Genomic DNA, 19,619 nt, shown 5'->3' with positions numbered 1-19,619 from the left:
TATTTGATATTGTCACCTTTATTTAACCAATTTACGATAACCATAATGCTTAGATTACTTGTATTCATAACAAAAAATCTTTAAAATGATTGTGACAGCATGATTTATTCTTGATAAATAAAGTGTAACTGGGACTCAGTGTAATCATTGCACCTGGTGATTACTGATGTGTATGAACAAAAAGAGGTATGTATCTGAAAACAATTATTCCAACTTTATGGGTAGCAGTGTATTGTCCTTATTTTTTCTATCTTAACTGCTTAAAATAGGGTCTTTTAACAACATTTACTTGTGTTTATATTCTATGCAATCCTCTTTGCATAACATTTGACAATAATATCCTTTTTTTGGCTCTTTATTATCATGACAAATATAAGAAGTGAATAAAAGGATTCTAATCATAATTAAGAAAGCCTACAGGTGGTTTAACCAAAAATGGGAACATAGATGTGTTTAAAAAAAAATGATAAAAAGAAAACTTATATCTAATAAGATGTGTTAATCAATGTTTTGTAATTTGTCCTGCTCTATTTCAACAGTGTGTGCTTGTATTATCGTGACTGTCATCACCATGATGTAGCAGCATCATCCTTGCTATCTCCTGGGGTTTTTAAAGGGATAGACACCATTTTCGCTGCCTCCCATCTCTTTCTCTCTTACTCTCTGAGCATTTTTTCCCTCCAAAGCTGTGCTTCAGTGTGCTCACCCATGCAGTGATGTGAAGCTGCATATGAGGCTGCAGAGTGAGCTCCCTTTCGCACAGTCACTTGATTAGGTTTCTCCTTCTGCAGTGTAGGTTTTATGTAACAATGGCTTGAAAATATATGTCACAGACGCACCACTGGGCAGTGGCAGAGCATTTATTAGTCAGCGAGGCATACACTCAAACAGACACAGAGGCGGAGAGACGCTCACTCTGTAGCTCCTGCAAAGATCTACCTGCCTGTGCAATGCTGTGTAAGGCTGGTAACGATGCAGTTCTGCAGAAAGGTGCTCTGCCAGCCGTGTAGTGCCAGAGTCACTTCACCAGAGGAGGACATGGAATACAAGATGGGGAGCTGCATCGGAATTCCACACAGCAAGGTAAAAAGAGAGAGAGAGGTGAGAAGAAGGAGCATGCAGTTTGGTGTGCAGCATCAATGCCTGTCTGACTGAGCAGAGAGAGTGGAGGAAGAAGCAGAATACTCAGGCAAAGGCAGAGGGAGAAGATGCACTCCAGTGTTGGAGGAGGGGCGACGTCAGCTGGGAGAAGGAGCTGTTATGTAGAGAGTAGTGGGCGAGGATGGGAGGAGCTGGTATACAAGTGAGAGATGGTGACTGTAGTTGAAGAAGATGAAAAGATCGAAGGGAAACAGGTTGATTAATACACTGTTGTATATATTAATCCACTATACACATGCATGGATGACAGCTAACATGACAGCACAAGTGAAACAGTGGGGTGATGTTTATCTGAAACAGCAGAGCCAATCAGTGTTATTTATAGACATGATTATAATCCTCACAGACTGGGCACTGGGCTAAAGATGCCTTGTGATGGAGACAGATAAAACTAGAACCAAAATACACTTCAAACTGTGCTTAAAATCTGTTCCCCTTGTTCCTTGTAGCTTCAGTGCTTTGTTATGCCTGACATTAGTGGACTGTGTGAATGTGCTTTAACCGTTGCCTTCATGTGTCAGTCTGGTACATTTATGGAGACTGTTTACTGAACAGAGGAACTCAGTCTACTGCACGCATGTCTGGCCAAATTAGATTTTTTTTTTTCCCTTTCTTTGTTCTTTATTTGTGCTTGTATTTTACTACACCCTATTTAGTCATAACAGTATAAACAGTACAATTCACATGGAACTCGATGTTTTCACATCTTAGTCACTTCCATATGTGGTCCTAAAGCAGTTACAGCTCTGATGTTTTTTTAATAGAGATTTTTCACAGCTCTGCACTGAGGGAGCCACAGAAATAAAATCCATATATGCACCTATCAGTGCAATCCACAACACTTAAACACATTAATGCAGGTGTAATATTGATCCAAAAACATCACATGTAACAGCAAAACATTGATAGTGCCCATTTGACCACAGTAAACCGATTAAACTCACACTATATTTTACTGATAATACTTATACACTTATTTGTAGTGTTTTAACTGTTAAACTTGTATTTAACTGAAGGAGTTATATTGAAAATCTTTGTGAAAGTGGCTCAGTTAAGGCCTGTGATTTGTTTCCATTGGCCTCATTAAAAATATAACATAAACCTCCAGCACAGAAAGGAAATCAGATCCGAGCTCTAATACTTGCAGTGTCATCACAGTCAGCGAGTGTCACCCGGCTTAAGATGTGAATAAAACAATAATAAACCAAACATTCAGGGAGTTAACAGGTCTGACACCTCGTCTCGTCGGCTGTTTGTTTACAGTGTTGCCTGAGTGTCTCATCCAGCTGACTGTGGCCTCCTGAGCCTGTCAGAGCAGGTGACCCCCCCCCCCCCCCCATACCCCTAACCTCCACGTCAGGCAGACATGGCCTCCCCAGCTCCGGTTCAGTTTCCTCCTGTGTGTGTTTCCTCCTGTCCCGTGCCCACTTCACCACCTATCAGCCCCTCTAGCCCCCTGTCCTCTCCTCCCACTCAGCGGGCAGCTCAAAAATAGCTCCACATAGACTGGGGCTCCTCACAAGAGAGGACAGAAACAAACACTGAACTTGACTTGGACTGTAAACACAGACTGAAAGGTTTGTCCAAAGCTTGATGCTGACACTGTGTATGGACAAATCTCTTGTTTTCAGTGGTAAGTAGTTCATGAGCAGCAGTAACGCTGGAGCAGTTTTGAATTTGCTTGGTTTTTACAATATGGTGAAGGAAATGTGTTTTAATGGCTTTGATTTTTTTTAGGCTTCGCAATGTGTGAGTAACTGCTTGGATAATGCACCATCAGTATACTGCTTATTACTCACAGCACATTTTAGGTGTAAAAATAAATGTTGTCATGTAATATTGAGCAGGTGCAGGTTTATCACATAGTTTTTCTTGATTTTCTTCTGCTTTATTCTGTTCTGCCATTTATTGTAATCCATATCTTACCTTAAAAATACTCATTTTCACTCTCTCTCTCTCTCTACATATACATATATATATATATATATATATATATATATATATATATATATATATATATATATATATATATATATATATATATATATATATATATATATATGTATGTATATATATATTATGTTTCATATGTAGGGCTTTATTGTAAACAAATACCATAATACATCAGGGCTGTAGATATACACAGATACAGTTTCTGTTCTATATATCACGTTGCAGATCACAGTCTTTATGCCCTTTTTTGTCATTTGGGAGCATTGTGTTCTTCCATAGACATACCGTGGGAAATTTGCATGAAAACGACACAAACATACAAGACGGAGAGTGAACGTGACACAAAATACTGTCATTCTGAACAGGAATTGTTCATTTCACATGAGAAACCCATAGCTTTTTTATTGTATTTAAAGAATGCCAACCATATTGTGACATACCGTTCCCATGATATCCAGTTACATATAGTCGTCACAACTGCATATAATACATTTTAGCCTCCATAATAGGTGCTTATTTTGATGTTTTTGTTCCAGAAGGGTCAGATACGGGGCAGGAAGGAGTAACCTCATCCATACTGTAGGTCTCTGAGTATGACATGGTGCTTATCCATAATAAGTTAAAAGATTAAAGGATAGCTCTAGTTGAGGGATGGACAGACCAACGATGAGGTGAGAAGAGATCTGGCAGAAATTTAATCATATGATTGGCTTTAGTGCCTTCTGTGCTGCCAAAAAACCATGTAAACACTGCTGCCAATTAAAGTGCACATGCGTCCACACTGTGGAGGCTGAAATTACACCCCATTCACACAAATAGCAAGCAGAGAGGCACAGAAGAAGAGTCGCCACAACACAGAGTGTGACTACATAGAAATGATGAGTTTCCTGTGGGATAATCACTGAAAATGCAAACAAACTTACAGAAAAAAATCCCTAACAATAATTGTTAATACATAACTGAAATTCACAGTCACTGCATTCATTTGTATAACTAATTGTGCAGAAGACTGGAATAAAGTATAACAGCAGAGGACAGGGAAGATTTCTATTTATATAGCCTTGTATATTCAGGTCAGTGCATTCTGACTAAACACAGAGCTATCATAAAGTCCCTGCAGTCATGAGAGGAATAAACAGTCTGTACATGGCAAAAATGAAAGTGCACCCACCATATTTTCTATGCAAACAGCACAGGTAAAAAAGCTTCTGTTGCTCTCAAAATCCCCAAACTCTTCATATATTATTAATGTTTTATATAATTGTTATAAGGCAAAAGGAGATAAATGTGAGTGTGAACCCTACCTTGTGTTCACTGACGGACTGACACAGCTGGAAACCAACATTATTTATCACATGAGGACTACTTTATTTATATTACTTTCCCAGCCTCAACTGTCACTGTGTCAGTATGCATTAATCATTCCATCTCATCACAAGCACATGCACAAAATAACTATTTGCATGTGTCCGTATGTCTCCATTAATAGGCACTACTCATCAGTGCAGAATTGACCTTGTTACAGAAATTTTTCGTCTGATAAATCCTCAAAGCATTCTCTACAGAGTCAACTCTTGTATCCATATGATGGGTACTTTACAACTGAGGATGCTGTTTCTCTTGATTTTAAGCCTAAAGTAAAGCCTGCACTTTGGTCCAGGAGGGAGGTCTTGCATCACAGGCCTCTAATCTGTAAAACAACACACATTTACCACACCTCACACCCGCTTCATACTGCAGACTCATAATCCTGTGGCGTATGAGTGTGTGACTGCTGTGTCTCTTTGTTGGAGCTGGGACTAGAGCCTTGAGCTCATGGTCCCTCTGTGCTTAAGTGTCTTTCAGCCAGCTGATGTGAGAGGGTGCAGGTTTGGGCAGTTGTAGCCCTGCAGTCGGCTTAGCCATGGGAAACGAGAACAGCACTACTGAGGCACTGGTAAGAAAAAGCTTGCAGGCATTTGATCATTGAAGTTACTGCCCTTGTGCTGATACTCTCAGACGAAACTAACACTATCTTGTGAGATTTCTTTGAGCTTCAGTAATGCATGGACTTTCCACGACTATGTGGACCTCCTTACGCCTTTCTCTTAACCAATCATAAGTCATGGCATAGACTCTGTAGAGTTTTACTGGCAGCAGGTTGATGCAATAGCAGCTGAAGTTGCAATCCTTTATCTATATTTTTAATGCTACAAACTCTGCAACTTCAGTTTACCTTTCCTGCAGGAATGCATAAACAGTCATATCTGTGCTGACTCCCCCACTCTGCATACTAGACTAAATAGCAACTGTTTTTTGAGAATATATTTTTGTTGCAATGCTTTATTAATTGTCAACATGAAGCTACATGCATTTCACCTTTCATGCAGTTTAGTGCAGTGCAAAGTGCTTCACAGATAACTGATAAGATGATAATAAGACAGAGCAAGTGTAAATCATGATAAAGGTAAAGTGAACAAACACTGCTATAGAAAACTGTAATTTCCACATGACTGTGGAATTCAGGATTATCTTAATAGGATTAACGTAAACATTTGTCTTAAGAGCTGTAGAGTCTACAGTCCATGCATGCTGGACCTGATATTATGCTGTTACAGGGTATGGGTTTAACAGTGTTATGCAGCCTCAACATAAGTTTACAGTAATTACGAGCTTACTTCTACTCAGATATGCTCCAGCTTTACACCTATCACTCGTTGAACTCTTCCATTCCCTGTTACAGCCAGAAGAGGGCGCGGCAGAAAATGTTGTTCTCTTTCCACCACAGGAAAATCAGAATGACTCCCTGAAGGTACAATATTTATGAGTGTGTGAATATGTGCCTATGTTTTTCTTAAATTAAGGCAATATAAATCTGCTTACACAGCCACATTATACAGACATGAAGCTGGTCTCTGCGATGCAAATCATTAAATATGAGGATTAGGAGGTTTTTGAGGTTATGGCTATGGTTTACATATGTAGTGTTTATGGTTAAAGTTTGGGTAGGTCTCCATGAAATGAATGTCAGTGTAAAGTCCCTTCAATGTGTGGCATGTTTGTGTGTGTGAGAGAAAAGTACTTGTATGGTATTTGTGTGTCACCTCTTTTTAAGGTGGTATTTGGTGTAACAGCTGAGTATACTTTGGCTTGGTGAGAACGCTGATTACAAATGGTTCCACAACATATGACTTGAATGTGAAGCTTTTTTTTGTGATGAACTAGTTAGATATCATTTTCCACACATCATGGTCTAATATTCCTGACACAGAAAAGCACTTCACTTTCCTTTGGAGAGCTGTATGTTTGACTAAAATCCACAGAACAAAACATCCACCTCCACTCTAAAACAAATATGTTTTTGTTCCCTCTCTGTGATCTTTGAACTTCAGAACAACAGAATAATGTCTGGCATGTTTTAACTTTGAGTTTCTCTGTAGACTGAGGCCATAAATATTCAAGTGTGATATGTGACATCACAAATACATAGTGCCAGATGTGATCTAATGGCACAAATATTCCACTTTACACTTGTATTATACAACTTCTACAAGTGCAGTGTAGGAGCATAGAGTTATGAGTGGGTATACAATGAAAAACAGACTTTCAGAGCATTGTGGCTGCATTGTGATGTGCATTTTTGTGCAGCAAACATATCAATCACACTTTATTGTATTTTAATGATGTCCTATTACCAGCATGGATCTTTAAACATAGACAAATGAGCTGAAAGTGAACAGCATAATGAGAGATGCTGTTGCTGACTGTAACCTGGCAAGAGAAGTGGCATCTGTGCTGCATCTGTGTTGATTTGGTGTGAAGGGAAAAAACGTCCGCTCCACGTCCAAGTGCACTGACAGTGATGATCTCATACTGCTGCAACACTAAGAGGTCAAGAGCTTTATTAGTAATGCAAAAGGATGGTTTGTGCACTTGTGGTTGTGCATGCATGTAACAAAAGCCCACTGGAGTGAAACCTGATCTCCTCTTGGGGGGTCACTGCAGCCCGACCCTTGGCCTAATTCCCAGTATTCACCTGCAGAGGCACTGTCAGTCAGTGCAACCAGCAGACCAGAAGACACAGCAAGGGAAGGGGGAGGAGGGCAGAACAGAGGTAAACAGGGAAAGACGGAAGAAAGGAAGGGATCTAGTAGGAGGAGGAGGAGGAGGAGGGGATAGAAAAAGAGCTGAGTGGAAAGAGTATACAGTAGAAGGGGTGGAGAATTCTCAACACTTCCCTTTGGCCAGCCAGTCAAGCCTCAGCCTCAGCCTCAGTGTGTTTGTGTGGTGTAGTGTTTCTTAACTGCACACGCACACTTCAAGGGGAAGCTCATGGAAATTTAACAGGGGAGTGGCAGCAAGGAGGAGAAGGCAGGACTGTGGGACAGTGGAGAGAAGGGGAGGAGGAAGTGAGCTGAGTCAGTACAGGAAAGGAGAGGATGAGGAGCGTCAGCAGCATGTGTTGCAGCATGTTTGTGTCATCGTCTGCCCCCTTCAAAACACAGAGTCCTGCAGAGACTGCCTGTACACTGAGCTAGACTGAGGAGCTGCACTGCACTGTAGAGTCACCTTCACTGTAGGGTAAGTGCAATGAGGATGACATGTACTTGGGATCCAACTTGTAAGGTGTGTAAACAAAGGAGAGGTAAGAATAATGGACTGTATAGGGATAGGGAGAGTAGATATGGGATTGTGTAAAGTAGTGTTTCTGTTTGTGTTGGACAGTGATTGTTGCTGCTGATTCTTATTTGTGTTTACAGTGTGTGTAGAGTTCAAGTTCAGCACATGTGCACTTACTCGTGGAATGAACTCCAAGTCATACTCACAGACTGTTGGACCAGTAGCAGTCTCCAGGCAACCTCAGCTTACTTTCTGTTTTGCTCTTGTGGGTTAATTAATAACAGACAGTGCTTTCTGTGAGGAGGTCAAACAGACTGAGACATTGGCTGTGCTTTTCCACCTCACTGAGCGTGGAAAGTGGTCTTACGTGATCCAAGTAATGACTTTTCATGAGGAAGTGGACATGCCTTTTAAACTTGGTGCTGCTCATTGTCATTTTCTGGTATCACTGGAGCTCTGTTCAGTCTCACACAGTGATATTTTCCACTGTGACATTAGCTAGTCTTGATGACAAGGTGAGTGTTCAGGCAGGAAACAGGAAACCAACATATGTCAACATGAAGCCACCTTAAACTGCATCCATTAACTCACCATTCATGGCTTTTAAAGTCAAAGACTGCTTTATAATAGACTGATTATGTAACATTAATACAGTCAATAGTAGCAGAAGGGAGATCACAGACATCCAACGTGACACTCTTACCTGCAGAGCTACTTTTTCAGTTCACTTTCCTCCTCACTGTGCTTGATTGATGTTTTATGTTTTTTCCACAACCAAATCTCTTTAGAAAACAGGAGTGGACTAAATTTGTACAGTTAAAAATAACCTGAAATAATTCCAGCTACACCATAGAAGAGAAGGAAACATGAGCATTCTCGTAGATGACATACAGCTATAGTAAGTTCAGTACAGTTTTCATATTGATTACTTTTCCAGCGTAAACATTGTATTTGTCAGAAAAGAAGCAGATCCTTTTGTGGTGAATGTGTCATACAAAGAAGGCTTTTTTAAATAGCGTCAACACAGGTGAAACCAGTGACTCAGATCCTGCTTACAACACACACACACACCACACTACAGCCCCCAGTATCTACATGTAGTGACAACATCACTGAAGAGAAACTAGAGCAAGAGCCCAGAGGTGGCATTTTAAAGTCTTGACTGACTTGAATGAATGCAGTATTACACTTACACACTTACATTTTTCAGCTTGAGTCAGTCACTGCTTTAAATTTGGCTTTAAAATGTTCTTGCAGTATCAGTATAATAATAATAATATAAATGCTAATGACTAAAAACAGTGAAGCGTAGAAGAGGTTGAAACTAATTGCACTTAAATTATCTCCAAAATTCTGTTTAAAGAACTGATTTCCACTTGACTAGAAAGTAATTTTTGATTTTGTGCAGCCATGCTGTCTACTACTAGTTCATAAATAATGAATACACAGATCTCAGCAGATACTCGGTGTGCAGTATTATCACAGTCACACTATATCCGTCTGTACTCAATGTTAAATCAACTCCCTAAAAAAACAGAAACTGTCTGGAAAAGCTGTTCACATTATGTTTTTAGGAGGTCTGCATTCATTCTGCTCATACTAAAGGCCTGGGCAAGGTTGCATATCTGTTTATATGTCATATTTAAGTGTTGTAGTTGAATTTGTTTTTGTCAGATTGTCATATTTTCAATGCATTCTTTCTCGGTCATATAGACGTGTGTATATAAAGTGACTTCTCATGTTCAATCTAACAGGAAGAAAGACTGCTATTTCCTGACAGCCTCACTGTGATAATGGGTTTGTCTAACTGTGCCTTAGGTCTTCCACTAGTAATGCAAAAAGCCTTTATGTTTGGCATGATCATGATAAAAAGGGTTACCCTGGGAGGCTGTGAAAGCCCCATTTTGCTGTAAAAAATAGCTGATTGACACAATTTCATGTCTGTACTTTCACTGAACTCTGTCCGGTGCTCACCACAAGTTTCTTAATATGGAGGGGCTATTTATTTCACACATTAAAAAGGACTCATGTGGACTTCAGTGTCCAATTCAATCAAATCCAAATTTATTTTTAAAGCACATTTTGACCAGTTGACCAGAGTGCTGTACAAAAATCAATAAAACGCAACATGGACATTGTATAGACATAAAATACATATGAAATGGCAATAGTCTGTTTTTTTTTTTATCTACTTTATCTGCCTACCATTTATCTTTATGCCCTGTAAAAGAAAAAAAACAAAAAAAACAAATGAAAATTATTATAAGAATGGAAAAAGATATAAGGTAGAAAATTTCATCTGAACTATCTACCCATGACAGTTGTTCTGCTTGTCTCTATCCTGCAAGACTTACCTGTAATTATTCAGAAACCCGGATGGAAATTTTTCTGATGCAGTTAAACAAATTATTTTTGTCATGTGTGCGTGTGAAAAATGCCACAATGAAGGCCTGTTAGTTTCAGAATTGTACTCATGCTACACTGAAAAGCAATAAGCAGACCATGCTGCAGAGATGAAGGACTTGCAACAAATATTATATTCTATACAGACGCCTTTAATATCATCTATTGTTAAAAAGGTAATATTAACCCATAAAGACTCAGTGCTACTTTTGTGGTACTTCCCAAATGATTTTTTTCTCTATATTTAACATTTCTTAAGCAGTTTGTCTCCATTTATTATGAAGTAATCATCTGTATTTTAAGTGAAAATCAGGTATTTTCCAATATTTAATGTACTGATCGTATAGATGTTCATAAAAGCTCAGATTAAATTTGAGGGTTATTATACCAAAAAGCAGAGAAAACTGAAGAAAAGTGAGTTTTTTAGTCAAATATATCATTACCTGAACATAAAACAAGTGTCTATAACCGCTGTTATTTATGAAACTTCACGGGTTTTACTGGTGAATCAATGTTGTAAAAGATGACAGTGTTTCCATGTTCACTACAGAGCCTCTGAAGGTCCAAGTGGGTCATAGCTGATGACCATGAAAAGATGACAAACTGTATTTTACACCAATTATTTACATGTATTGATAGGATTAGTGGATTGACACGTATTATACATTTTAGATCAGTGGATGGTTTTGGTTGCTGGTGAATTATTGGGTCTTTATGGATTAAGAGACAAAGGTAATATGTTTAAGAGGGAGGACACACTGTAGTTAATGACCAATGTTTTACTATATAAACAGTTCTTAATCGTTAATCACATGGGTGGAGTTACATGTTTGTCCTGTTTGGCTTTAAGTATTAAACCCGTAGTCGTTCCTGTGTTTGTCTCCAACATGCTTATACTTGTTCAAACACACACTCTGCCATTTCCAGACTCCAGAAGGTATCTATATCCAGAAGCTCATCCTGAGTGTGTATCTTTGTCCTACAGGCTGAAGCTCATGCTGACAGTTCGACCAAGAGGGACGACAAGGCGCTGCTGGCCGAGGCCTCTACCAGTCAGCAGAGTTTACTCTCTCAGTCGGTGCTTCCAGACGTCCCGGTCATCAGAGGGGTGGAGGAGAGAAGGAGTGTCGCTGGAGACCTGCTTGGGGACAAGGAGGAGCTGGAGTTTCCTCATGACCTGCTGCCCAGTCTAGACTTCAGCAGTGAACTCAACATCTGGGAGTCCTCATTGGGGTAAGTTTAGTTACACAACTACACAGTCTCACACACACTGTTCCTTCACTACACAACCACACAGTCTCACACACTGTTTCTTCACTGTGTCATTCCTGATACTGTCAAAATAAAAACATAAAACCATGAAAAGCAGAAAGATGAGTTCTTACTTGACTTTTTGTTGCCGTTGCTGTTAGTAATGTGAATCCTGTAAATAAGTACAGTTGTTTTGCGTTGTTGAGTTTCTAAAAAAACAGTGGTAGCAAGAAAATAATCTCACACTTATAATCTTAATTTTATAAGTAATCAGGTGGCATCACACCTTCACCTCTCATCTAAATCTGAAAATATTAAGACTAACTACACCATTTGTTTCATTATATGAATCAAAGCTGATTGTTTTTACAATCTATAGCTCAAAAAATAAAGTTACTCTTACCTGATTTTTTTTTTTTTTTTTTTACAGTAACTTTGATTTTCATGCCCACATTTATAGATTGATTACTATGAGTTTAACATTTGCTAATTAAGATTTATTAAATTGGCTTGACTTTTGTATTGAACATCTAATTCAATTAAACAGTGTTCCTGCTCCTAATAACGGTGAAGACAGTTACTTTTCATGGTGGTGGATGTAATGTAAAGTGGTTAATTTCCCTATTTTATAGTATTGCTTTTGAACCGGAGTAATTATTGGAGTAACCCTCACTTTAAAGTTTAATCAACTTCCTAACATCAAATATAGGAATACAGCAATAATATGAAACTTTGCAAAGTTTTAGTGGCAGTTTTGGATGTTTCACATGACACGTTGTTTATCAAACCACATTCCTGTTTAGGCACATTTGCTGTTTTGAAACTGGAGTAGCTCTTAGTCTCTTTGTTCACCTTTTCATAGCATGCATGGCAGGGACCTTGGACAGGGTCTTAATATATTGTAAGTTTATAAAGTATAAACAGAAAATAAGTTATTTTAGTTTCACCTGATATTAACTGAGCTGTATATTCCTGTCACTATAAAAAGCCAGTCATACTTGCATACAGACAGAGTAGTTTTTCTGTCAGATATTCATGACTAATGCTAATGCATCTGTTTGATATGTACACATACTGTACTTTACTGTATGTGTGCATGTGATGTGGGTTTGTGTCAGCAGAATCCAGACTAGTTCAGGTGAGACAAAATGTGAGCAGGTGAACCCCCTGCTGGACAATCTGCAGCATCACATGGAAGTAAGACAACCTCTGCTGGTCCTAGATACAAGGTACCACAGGGCCTCGGCATGGTGTCTTCTGCTGCTGCAGTGTTGTCAGTAGAGTAGATCTGATCATAAAATGGTAGAAAAGTGAGCATGGCGTGGAATACAAAATGACAAAATGACTGATGGCTCCTAACTTCCTGTTGAGTTTGATAGATATCACTGTGTGGGTGTTGTTGCCTGTGTAAAGCAGAATTGGCTTGAGGTGTGGCAGTTTTGTCATGCTTGGGTGAATTATCTGCAGAACATTTCTTCTGCCTTCAACGTTGCTAGGCATTTTGCTGTTGTCTAAATCATTTAATTAATAGCACTAATTTGTCTCTACGTGCTTTGACAACCTGACTTGTTTCTGTATGAAGTTATTATCATTTAATAAGATGGTACTGCATTAATTTAGAACATGCACGCTGTGGACTTACAAAAAATACAAATAAATACTAAAGCCAAATGTTGCAGAGTAATACACTACAGCTTTTACTGCAATACTACAAGAAATGCATAGTCCATTTTGCATTTTAATGAACCTTTCCGGCAGCAGCTTGTTATATAGCACCCTTCTTGCTAGTTGCAAACTGTTCAGTGCATCGTGCTGCTCCTCCTTGTAGTAGGGAGGGCCAGTAGAATAAGCTTCAGGTTTGACAGGATTAGAGCAAAGGTTATGTTTACATAGAAGTGACAGAGATTGTTGAGAGCAATCATGTGAGATTGTATTAACCAATCACTGGTGGTGACATTTTATCAGTATTTTCATATGGGAATGAATCTGCGTAGAAATTGATATGCTGTATATACTGTGTCTAGTGCACATAGTTTCAAATGAATAATAGTAAGGACTGCCTCTCAGATGTAAATGGGACTGAACGACTGGGTCTTAATTTTAAGATGGACTTTATCTTTTACTGCCAGCTAAGTCTTCAGCAGTGACTCAGCATGAACATCTGAATGGCACAAAGGCAGTCTAAACATTATAGACATTATCTCATTATGAGGCTATTTGTATTCTTGTAGGTATGAGCAAGTTTGTTTCTGGAAAATACTATAATATTATGTATAGTAGGGTTTTATTTAATGTAAATGTTTTTTTTAAATTAGTAGATTAAATTCAAAAAAGTTGATATGGAGATCATAAGGATCTACAGAATCAAAGCCTTGTGGCTCAGTGACATACAGCTCTGCAAAAAAGTACTGCTTTTGCTTTTTACAGGCATGAGTGTGTGAATAAAATTAGCATTTTTGTGTCGCCTACAAACTAGTGACAATATTTCTTAAAAATTCCAAACAAAAATGCTGTTATTTATCATCAGTCAGTAACAAGTAGTCATAATAACATAAGATACAGTTTGGGAATAATAGTAGTAAAACTAGCCCATGCTCATATTAAACACAACACAGTTAATACATTAATGTGTCATTGAGAAGTCAATATGTGGTGAAATAACCTTGATTTTCAGTTACAGTTATTGTGTGTTTTTCCAAGCTTTCTACTAGTCAGGATTGTTGGCTGCTTAATATCACTCCTGGAGCAAAAATGCAAGGATCTTGGCTTTGTTTGACAGCTTGCGACCATCCATCTTCCTCTTGATCACATTCCAGAGGTTCGGAGTGCTATTAAAACTTTTTCCAGAATTGTGTCTTGGATCAATCTTGTACTGTTTTTGAAGCTTTTACTAGTTGTAGTCTTCCCTTTAAAGGATTAGTACAACTGATAGCAAAGATGAATTAGTTGAAGGGTGTACTTTATACTGTATATTGCTGTTACATATGCACCTCTTACTAAGATTACTGTGATGCATAAATAATAACTGTTAACAGACCTGCATGTTCTTTAACACCTACATGCTCGGAAGCAGCTGGTTTTATTTTTTGTTGAGGAACGTATAACTCCTAATAGCCATCCTGAGTGCAGTTGTGTGTTGTGTGTGCATATTATGGGCTCCTGCTTGGCTAATAGCAGCAGTGTGTGGCTCTGTGGAATGGCCAGCTGTCCGTCTGCCAGCTCAGATTTTTAACTCTGTTACCCTACCCTCATCTCAGGCCTGAAGGCAGTGACCCAGTTCTCACAGATGTCCCGTCTTCACCTTATCCTACTGCCACACCTTATCAGACTGGCCAGCCTCGCACCCCTCCCCAACATGTGCTCATAGACAGGGAGCTCCAAGAAGCCTTCCAGGAATGTGAAGAGCAAATGGCCTCACTGGGCGTATTGCAGCCTAAACTACCCTTCAACCCCTTGACTGAGACAGCTAATGTCAGAGAGGAGAAAACTGGAAAAGTGATGGTTAACAAGTCCAGTGAGTCATCATCACTGCCTCCAATCATAGTCCAGCCAGGACATAGCAACGGGGGCCATGGAAACAGGACTACACATGGAAACAGTGAGGCAGCAAACAGTCAGGACAGAGTTGTGTTTAGCTTTAGGAATTACATATTGGGTGCTGGGAATAGTACCGAGGTAGCAGAGATGGAGAGTATAATAAAAACACCACAGAGTCGAGATGTATGTATGGAGAATATGCCAAAAAAAGAAACCGACATAAAAGAGGAGAAGCAAACACCTCCCCATGCACAATTAGAGATGGCAGTGAATACAGATTCATTTAAAGAAACCCCAAAGGATGCTGTGTTCAGTGAGCCAAGAGAAGACGTAAAAGTTGGTTTGAATAGAGTCATTAACGAAACTCCAGATTCTAATACAGGCACTAAGGTAACAACAGGGATGTCAAATGTTAAGAAAGAAAATCAAAGTCATGGGTCTAGTTTTACATTTTATACAGCAGAGAACAGAAAGGAAGATGATTCAGTAAATGAAGTAAAAGTTTCAGACACTCATCATTTAGGGGTTAAAGATGCTTTGTCAGAAATGCAGTCTGAAGTACAGAGGGAAGAGGGGAAGCAGGATCAGGAGGCACAATCTGGGAAACAGGAAAATTCAATAAATGATAAACAGGCCAGACCAGAGAAAGAGGCAAGGAAAAAAGAAAAAAAGAAGCAAAGAAAAAAGAAAAAGGAGAAGGGTGCAGAGAGTGAACAGCAAATAAAGATGGTAGTGCAGTCGGAGACCGATTTACAGGATGTCTTACTTGGAAATTTAGACATTCACACGGCTTTAGAGGCAAATGCAGAGTCAGTCTCTCAAGCAGCCACTCAAACTGTGATTTGTGAGAAACAGGCTGATAATGGGTTTGATTACAAGCAACAGCTGAGTCCCAAGGGAAACCCCAGCCCCAGCTCCCCACTATCAGTCACCCACAGGAAGCTGGATCATCTTACTGACTTGGCTGGTTCACCTGCGTCCGTCCAAGCACATTTACAAGGACGTCATCAGTTGGATAACCACAACCATAAGGACGCCCCATGTGGTATGAATCACATCTCAGATGAAAGCTCTCAGAGGAAGAAACATGTAAGCGGAGGTGCCAACAAAAATCAAAATACACTCATGCCTTGTGTCAAAACTGCAGTTATCAATCCGAAATCAGATACACACACAGGGGAGGCTATTGTTACCTCAGAAACAGAAATACACATGCTGGTGAATATGAACCCACTCTCCAACAACCAAAGTTGTGTGGGAGAGAGTTTTGTGCAGAGTGCCCTTGAAGAGGCTTTAGCGGTGGGTGCTGCGTTGCCAGTGACAACACCCACGATGCCAGAAGTGATAGAAAGCAAGGGAGAGAGAGAAAGTGTGAGGCGTGAATTACAGGGAAGCGTGGCTACTGTAGCAGCAATTGCAGATAGTGAGAAAGCAGTAGGAGAGAAGGATTTGGGAGGAATAGAAAAGTGCTCTGCAGATGAAGGAAGAGAAGGACTAGTGGATAGCCAGCCCTCATTAATCTCCTCACAAGCAAAATGCTCACTTGCATTCTCAGCCAAAGAGGGACAGGCTACATCTGAGAAAAGCTGCAGCAGCAGAATGCCACACAACTCGGCTGAGAATGAAGTGAAGGGACCGAGAGAGACGGCCGTGGGCACTACAGCCACAGAGATCTCCCCAGCCGAGGAGGGAGACAGAGAAAAGGAGCTGCTCCGGTTAGAAGTCGATATCAATACTTCTTCCCTTGGGCTACTCACTGGTGCTGATTGTCAATATCAGAATGCTGCAGGGGTGGATGGAGTAGGAGAAGAAGGAGGAGGAGTAGAGGAAGTGGGAGAGAAAGGAAGGCTGGCGAGAGAGCACAGTTCATTCAACCAGCCACAAGACTCTGCTACTGGGGAGTCATCAGCTGAGACTGAGCTGTGTCCGCCCACCGATGTTGCCGAGTCACAGCTGAAGTCACAGAGCCAGAGTGAGACGATCGCTACCATCACTGAAAGCATCTGCACAGAACAGGACCGTCTGTCTCTCCCTTGCCAGAAGCAGTATTGCGCAGCAGTTTCACCTCTCCCTGCTTTGCCTGGGCAAAGCTTCAGCAACTTAGACGAGGGGGTAAGGGCAAACTTTAAACAGAATCTGATGTCAGATGAGCTACTGTCTGCAGGGTCTATATGTGAGTCATCAGTTCCACAGAAAGAGACATCCGACAGCCAAGTCTTCCTTTCTTCAAGCTCACCTCAATCTACGACAACTTCATCACAAACCCCAGTGGAGCAACAAGCAAGCAACAATCAACAGGTCCAACCTAAAAGTAGCGCAACAGACGTCAGGACCAACAATACTGAATCACTGCAAACTCTAGCTCAGAGAAATACTGTTGGTGCTGCGATGTCTGGAGTGGATGTTTGTATAAGTGGCGGAGGTAGGAGCAATAACCGAGTTCACTTTGAGGATACTGTGAAACAAGAGGATAGTTCTCCTGTGGGATTCAAGAAGATGTCGGCGCCAGCGTTGGGCTGTGCATCTTTGCCTCCTCTAACTGTACATGAGAGTTTGCACCATCCTGTTTTCGAGGCCAGCTACATCTTCCAAGACTTCCTCGATTCAAAGAAGTTAGAACTCCCCACAGAGACAGCTACTACCAAGAATAAACCAGCAATTCAGAGCTCATCAGTCTTACCAAAACCAGAGAAAGACATCCAGTTGGATATCGGTGATACTGGCACTAAAGATATCATAGAAAACACAGTCACATCTCAGCAAGGTAATGATATGTCAGAGACAAACACTGTGGATTTACTATCAATGACTGAGGACAGCTCAAAACGGCATCCATGTCCTTCACGGGAGAATCAGACTGGCAATGAAAACTGTCTGGACCTGTTCCACAATGTAAAATGTGAGGAAGGTGGTACTTCTGGGGCTGATCATCTGGCAGTCGAACAGGTGTCAGAAAATGTGGCAAAGCAAAAAGAAACGGAAAGAGAAAATGGTGCTCTAAATATATGTTTAGTGAGGGAGAAAGAGGCATATCATCACTGTGAAGAGTCCACAGACTTGGTCAAAACTGCTCAATCTCAGGAGTCACCTTTAAAAAGCGATGCTATTGTTGATGAGAAAGAAAGTAACCAATGTTTGGCCTCATGTTCTGTGATTCCAGCTGATGATCTTACCTGTAAGAATCTAAGTGAGTTACCTATTCGTCAGTCCTCACATTCTGAAACTGTACCATTGACCTGTCTAGCCTCTTCTCAGACGAAGCTAGATGAACCCAGTTTTCAGCCTCCTCCTGAACTAGTTACTGTAGATCCTATGAATGCTAGCACTAAGGCTACACTTGACGCTGGTGATCTCACTAAGGATGAATCAATCACGTCCAAACAGACAGCTTCTGAACAGTCAATTGCAGTTACAGGTAGTGAGCAATGCACCAGTGGTTCTTCTTTTGTGCTGCGTCCTCCTGGCCCAATGTTGAGTCACTTAGAGTTCGTTAATGACTGTGATATCTCTCTTCCCGTGCAGACAGATAACTGTTGTGCTGACAGTGACAAAACCACATCCTCTGGAGAGGTGAATGGTAACATGGGAGTGGAAATGGCACAAATGTGTCTAATACAAGATCTGGAGCGAAATGATGTCACCGCTAAAGCAGATGAGATCAGTCCAAAACTAGCAGATGGTAATAACGCTACAGAAAGTGTTATTACAAATATGTTAGCTGACCCTAAGATCACTTCTTCACAAGGAGAGAATATGTCCGCCCTTACTCAACCTCCAGAGGGTGGAACTGATTGTGCCATTTCTCCACTTCACACTGATTTAGACTCTACTGGTATTAAACCTGCTATTTGTGAAGACCTCATAAATGTCAGCTGTCCAATCAGCCCTGACCTGCCTAACAGGGCTGATGATGAAAACAAATACAACAATATGAAAGAGACAAATGAAATGAGTGATCAGATTTCCATTCTGTTTGAAGAGGAAGGGAAACAAACTGCAGAGCCAACAATGGATAATCAAAGGGAAACAAATACGAGCAGCAAGTTGCAGGCCGGAAAGACAGGCACAGCACCACAACAGAGTAATGGACCTGATAAAGAGACTCCAGAGGAAATTGGAGACCTGCAGCTATCACATAAACATAAAATACAGACTGATTCGCTAATAGGGGATATAAAGGAGGACAAAAAAAGGGGTGGTGTAGCCTCTAAAAGCGAGACAGAGACTTCTTTCTTATTGACTGACAGACATGATGGGTTATCTGAGGACATGCTATGTGCTGAGGGAGAGTCTCATAATGAACCTCAGACGGTTTATAATCCGAATTTGGAAAGCAACTCTGGCACTGCAGGTATTGGCCAATCAAGGTCCGCAACAGATTCCAGCTGTTTTGCTCAGCAACAGGAGCAACAGCAGAGATTCAGACATCCCACAGAGGACATGTCAGGTGGTTTTGTAGAGGGGCAAAAGGAGGGAGAAAGGAATAACAGTCACAGCAGGCAGACAGAGGCATTTGTTCCAGGTATAACAGTAGAAAGACGGAGTAGCTCTATTAGGAGTGTGTGTCAGTCAGGAAGCAAGGATGACTTGTCAGGTGATGGGAACTCTGACAAAGAAGGAATGACAGTTTCGATTAAAAGCAATGGGGGAGCTCAGACCTCTGATTTATATGACAGTATGAAAGAAGCTGAGAAAAATACATCAACAGATGTAGG

General features: G+C 40.4%; 1 protein-coding gene across 11 annotated transcripts in view; it reads left to right on the top strand.

Annotated features, from left to right (window-relative positions):
* The first annotated feature begins 703 nt into the window (after positions 1-703).
* tacc2 (transforming, acidic coiled-coil containing protein 2) overlaps positions 704-19,619 on the top strand; it is a 60,656-nt gene continuing 41,740 nt past the window's right edge. For 5 of the 11 annotated variants that reach the window (XM_030156845.1, XM_030156844.1, XM_030156842.1 and 2 more), the window contains exons 1-2: positions 704-1,083; positions 11,102-11,349. In XM_030156845.1, the coding sequence (XP_030012705.1) occupies positions 973-1,083; positions 11,102-11,349 (359 nt within the window). In that variant the 5' untranslated portion in view covers positions 704-972. Of the gene's footprint in view, positions 1,084-4,992; positions 5,051-5,836; positions 5,906-11,101; positions 11,350-19,619 lie in introns of those variants that run through there. The other 6 variants (XM_030156848.1, XM_030156840.1, XM_030156847.1 and 3 more) reach the window with 3 other exon arrangements.

This window comes from Sphaeramia orbicularis, chromosome 15, assembly GCF_902148855.1.
Source record: "Sphaeramia orbicularis chromosome 15, fSphaOr1.1, whole genome shotgun sequence".
NCBI lineage: Eukaryota > Metazoa > Chordata > Actinopteri > Kurtiformes > Apogonidae > Sphaeramia > Sphaeramia orbicularis.
Note: the sequence above shows the minus strand (reverse complement) of the source record. Positions and strands in the feature narration are given on the sequence as shown.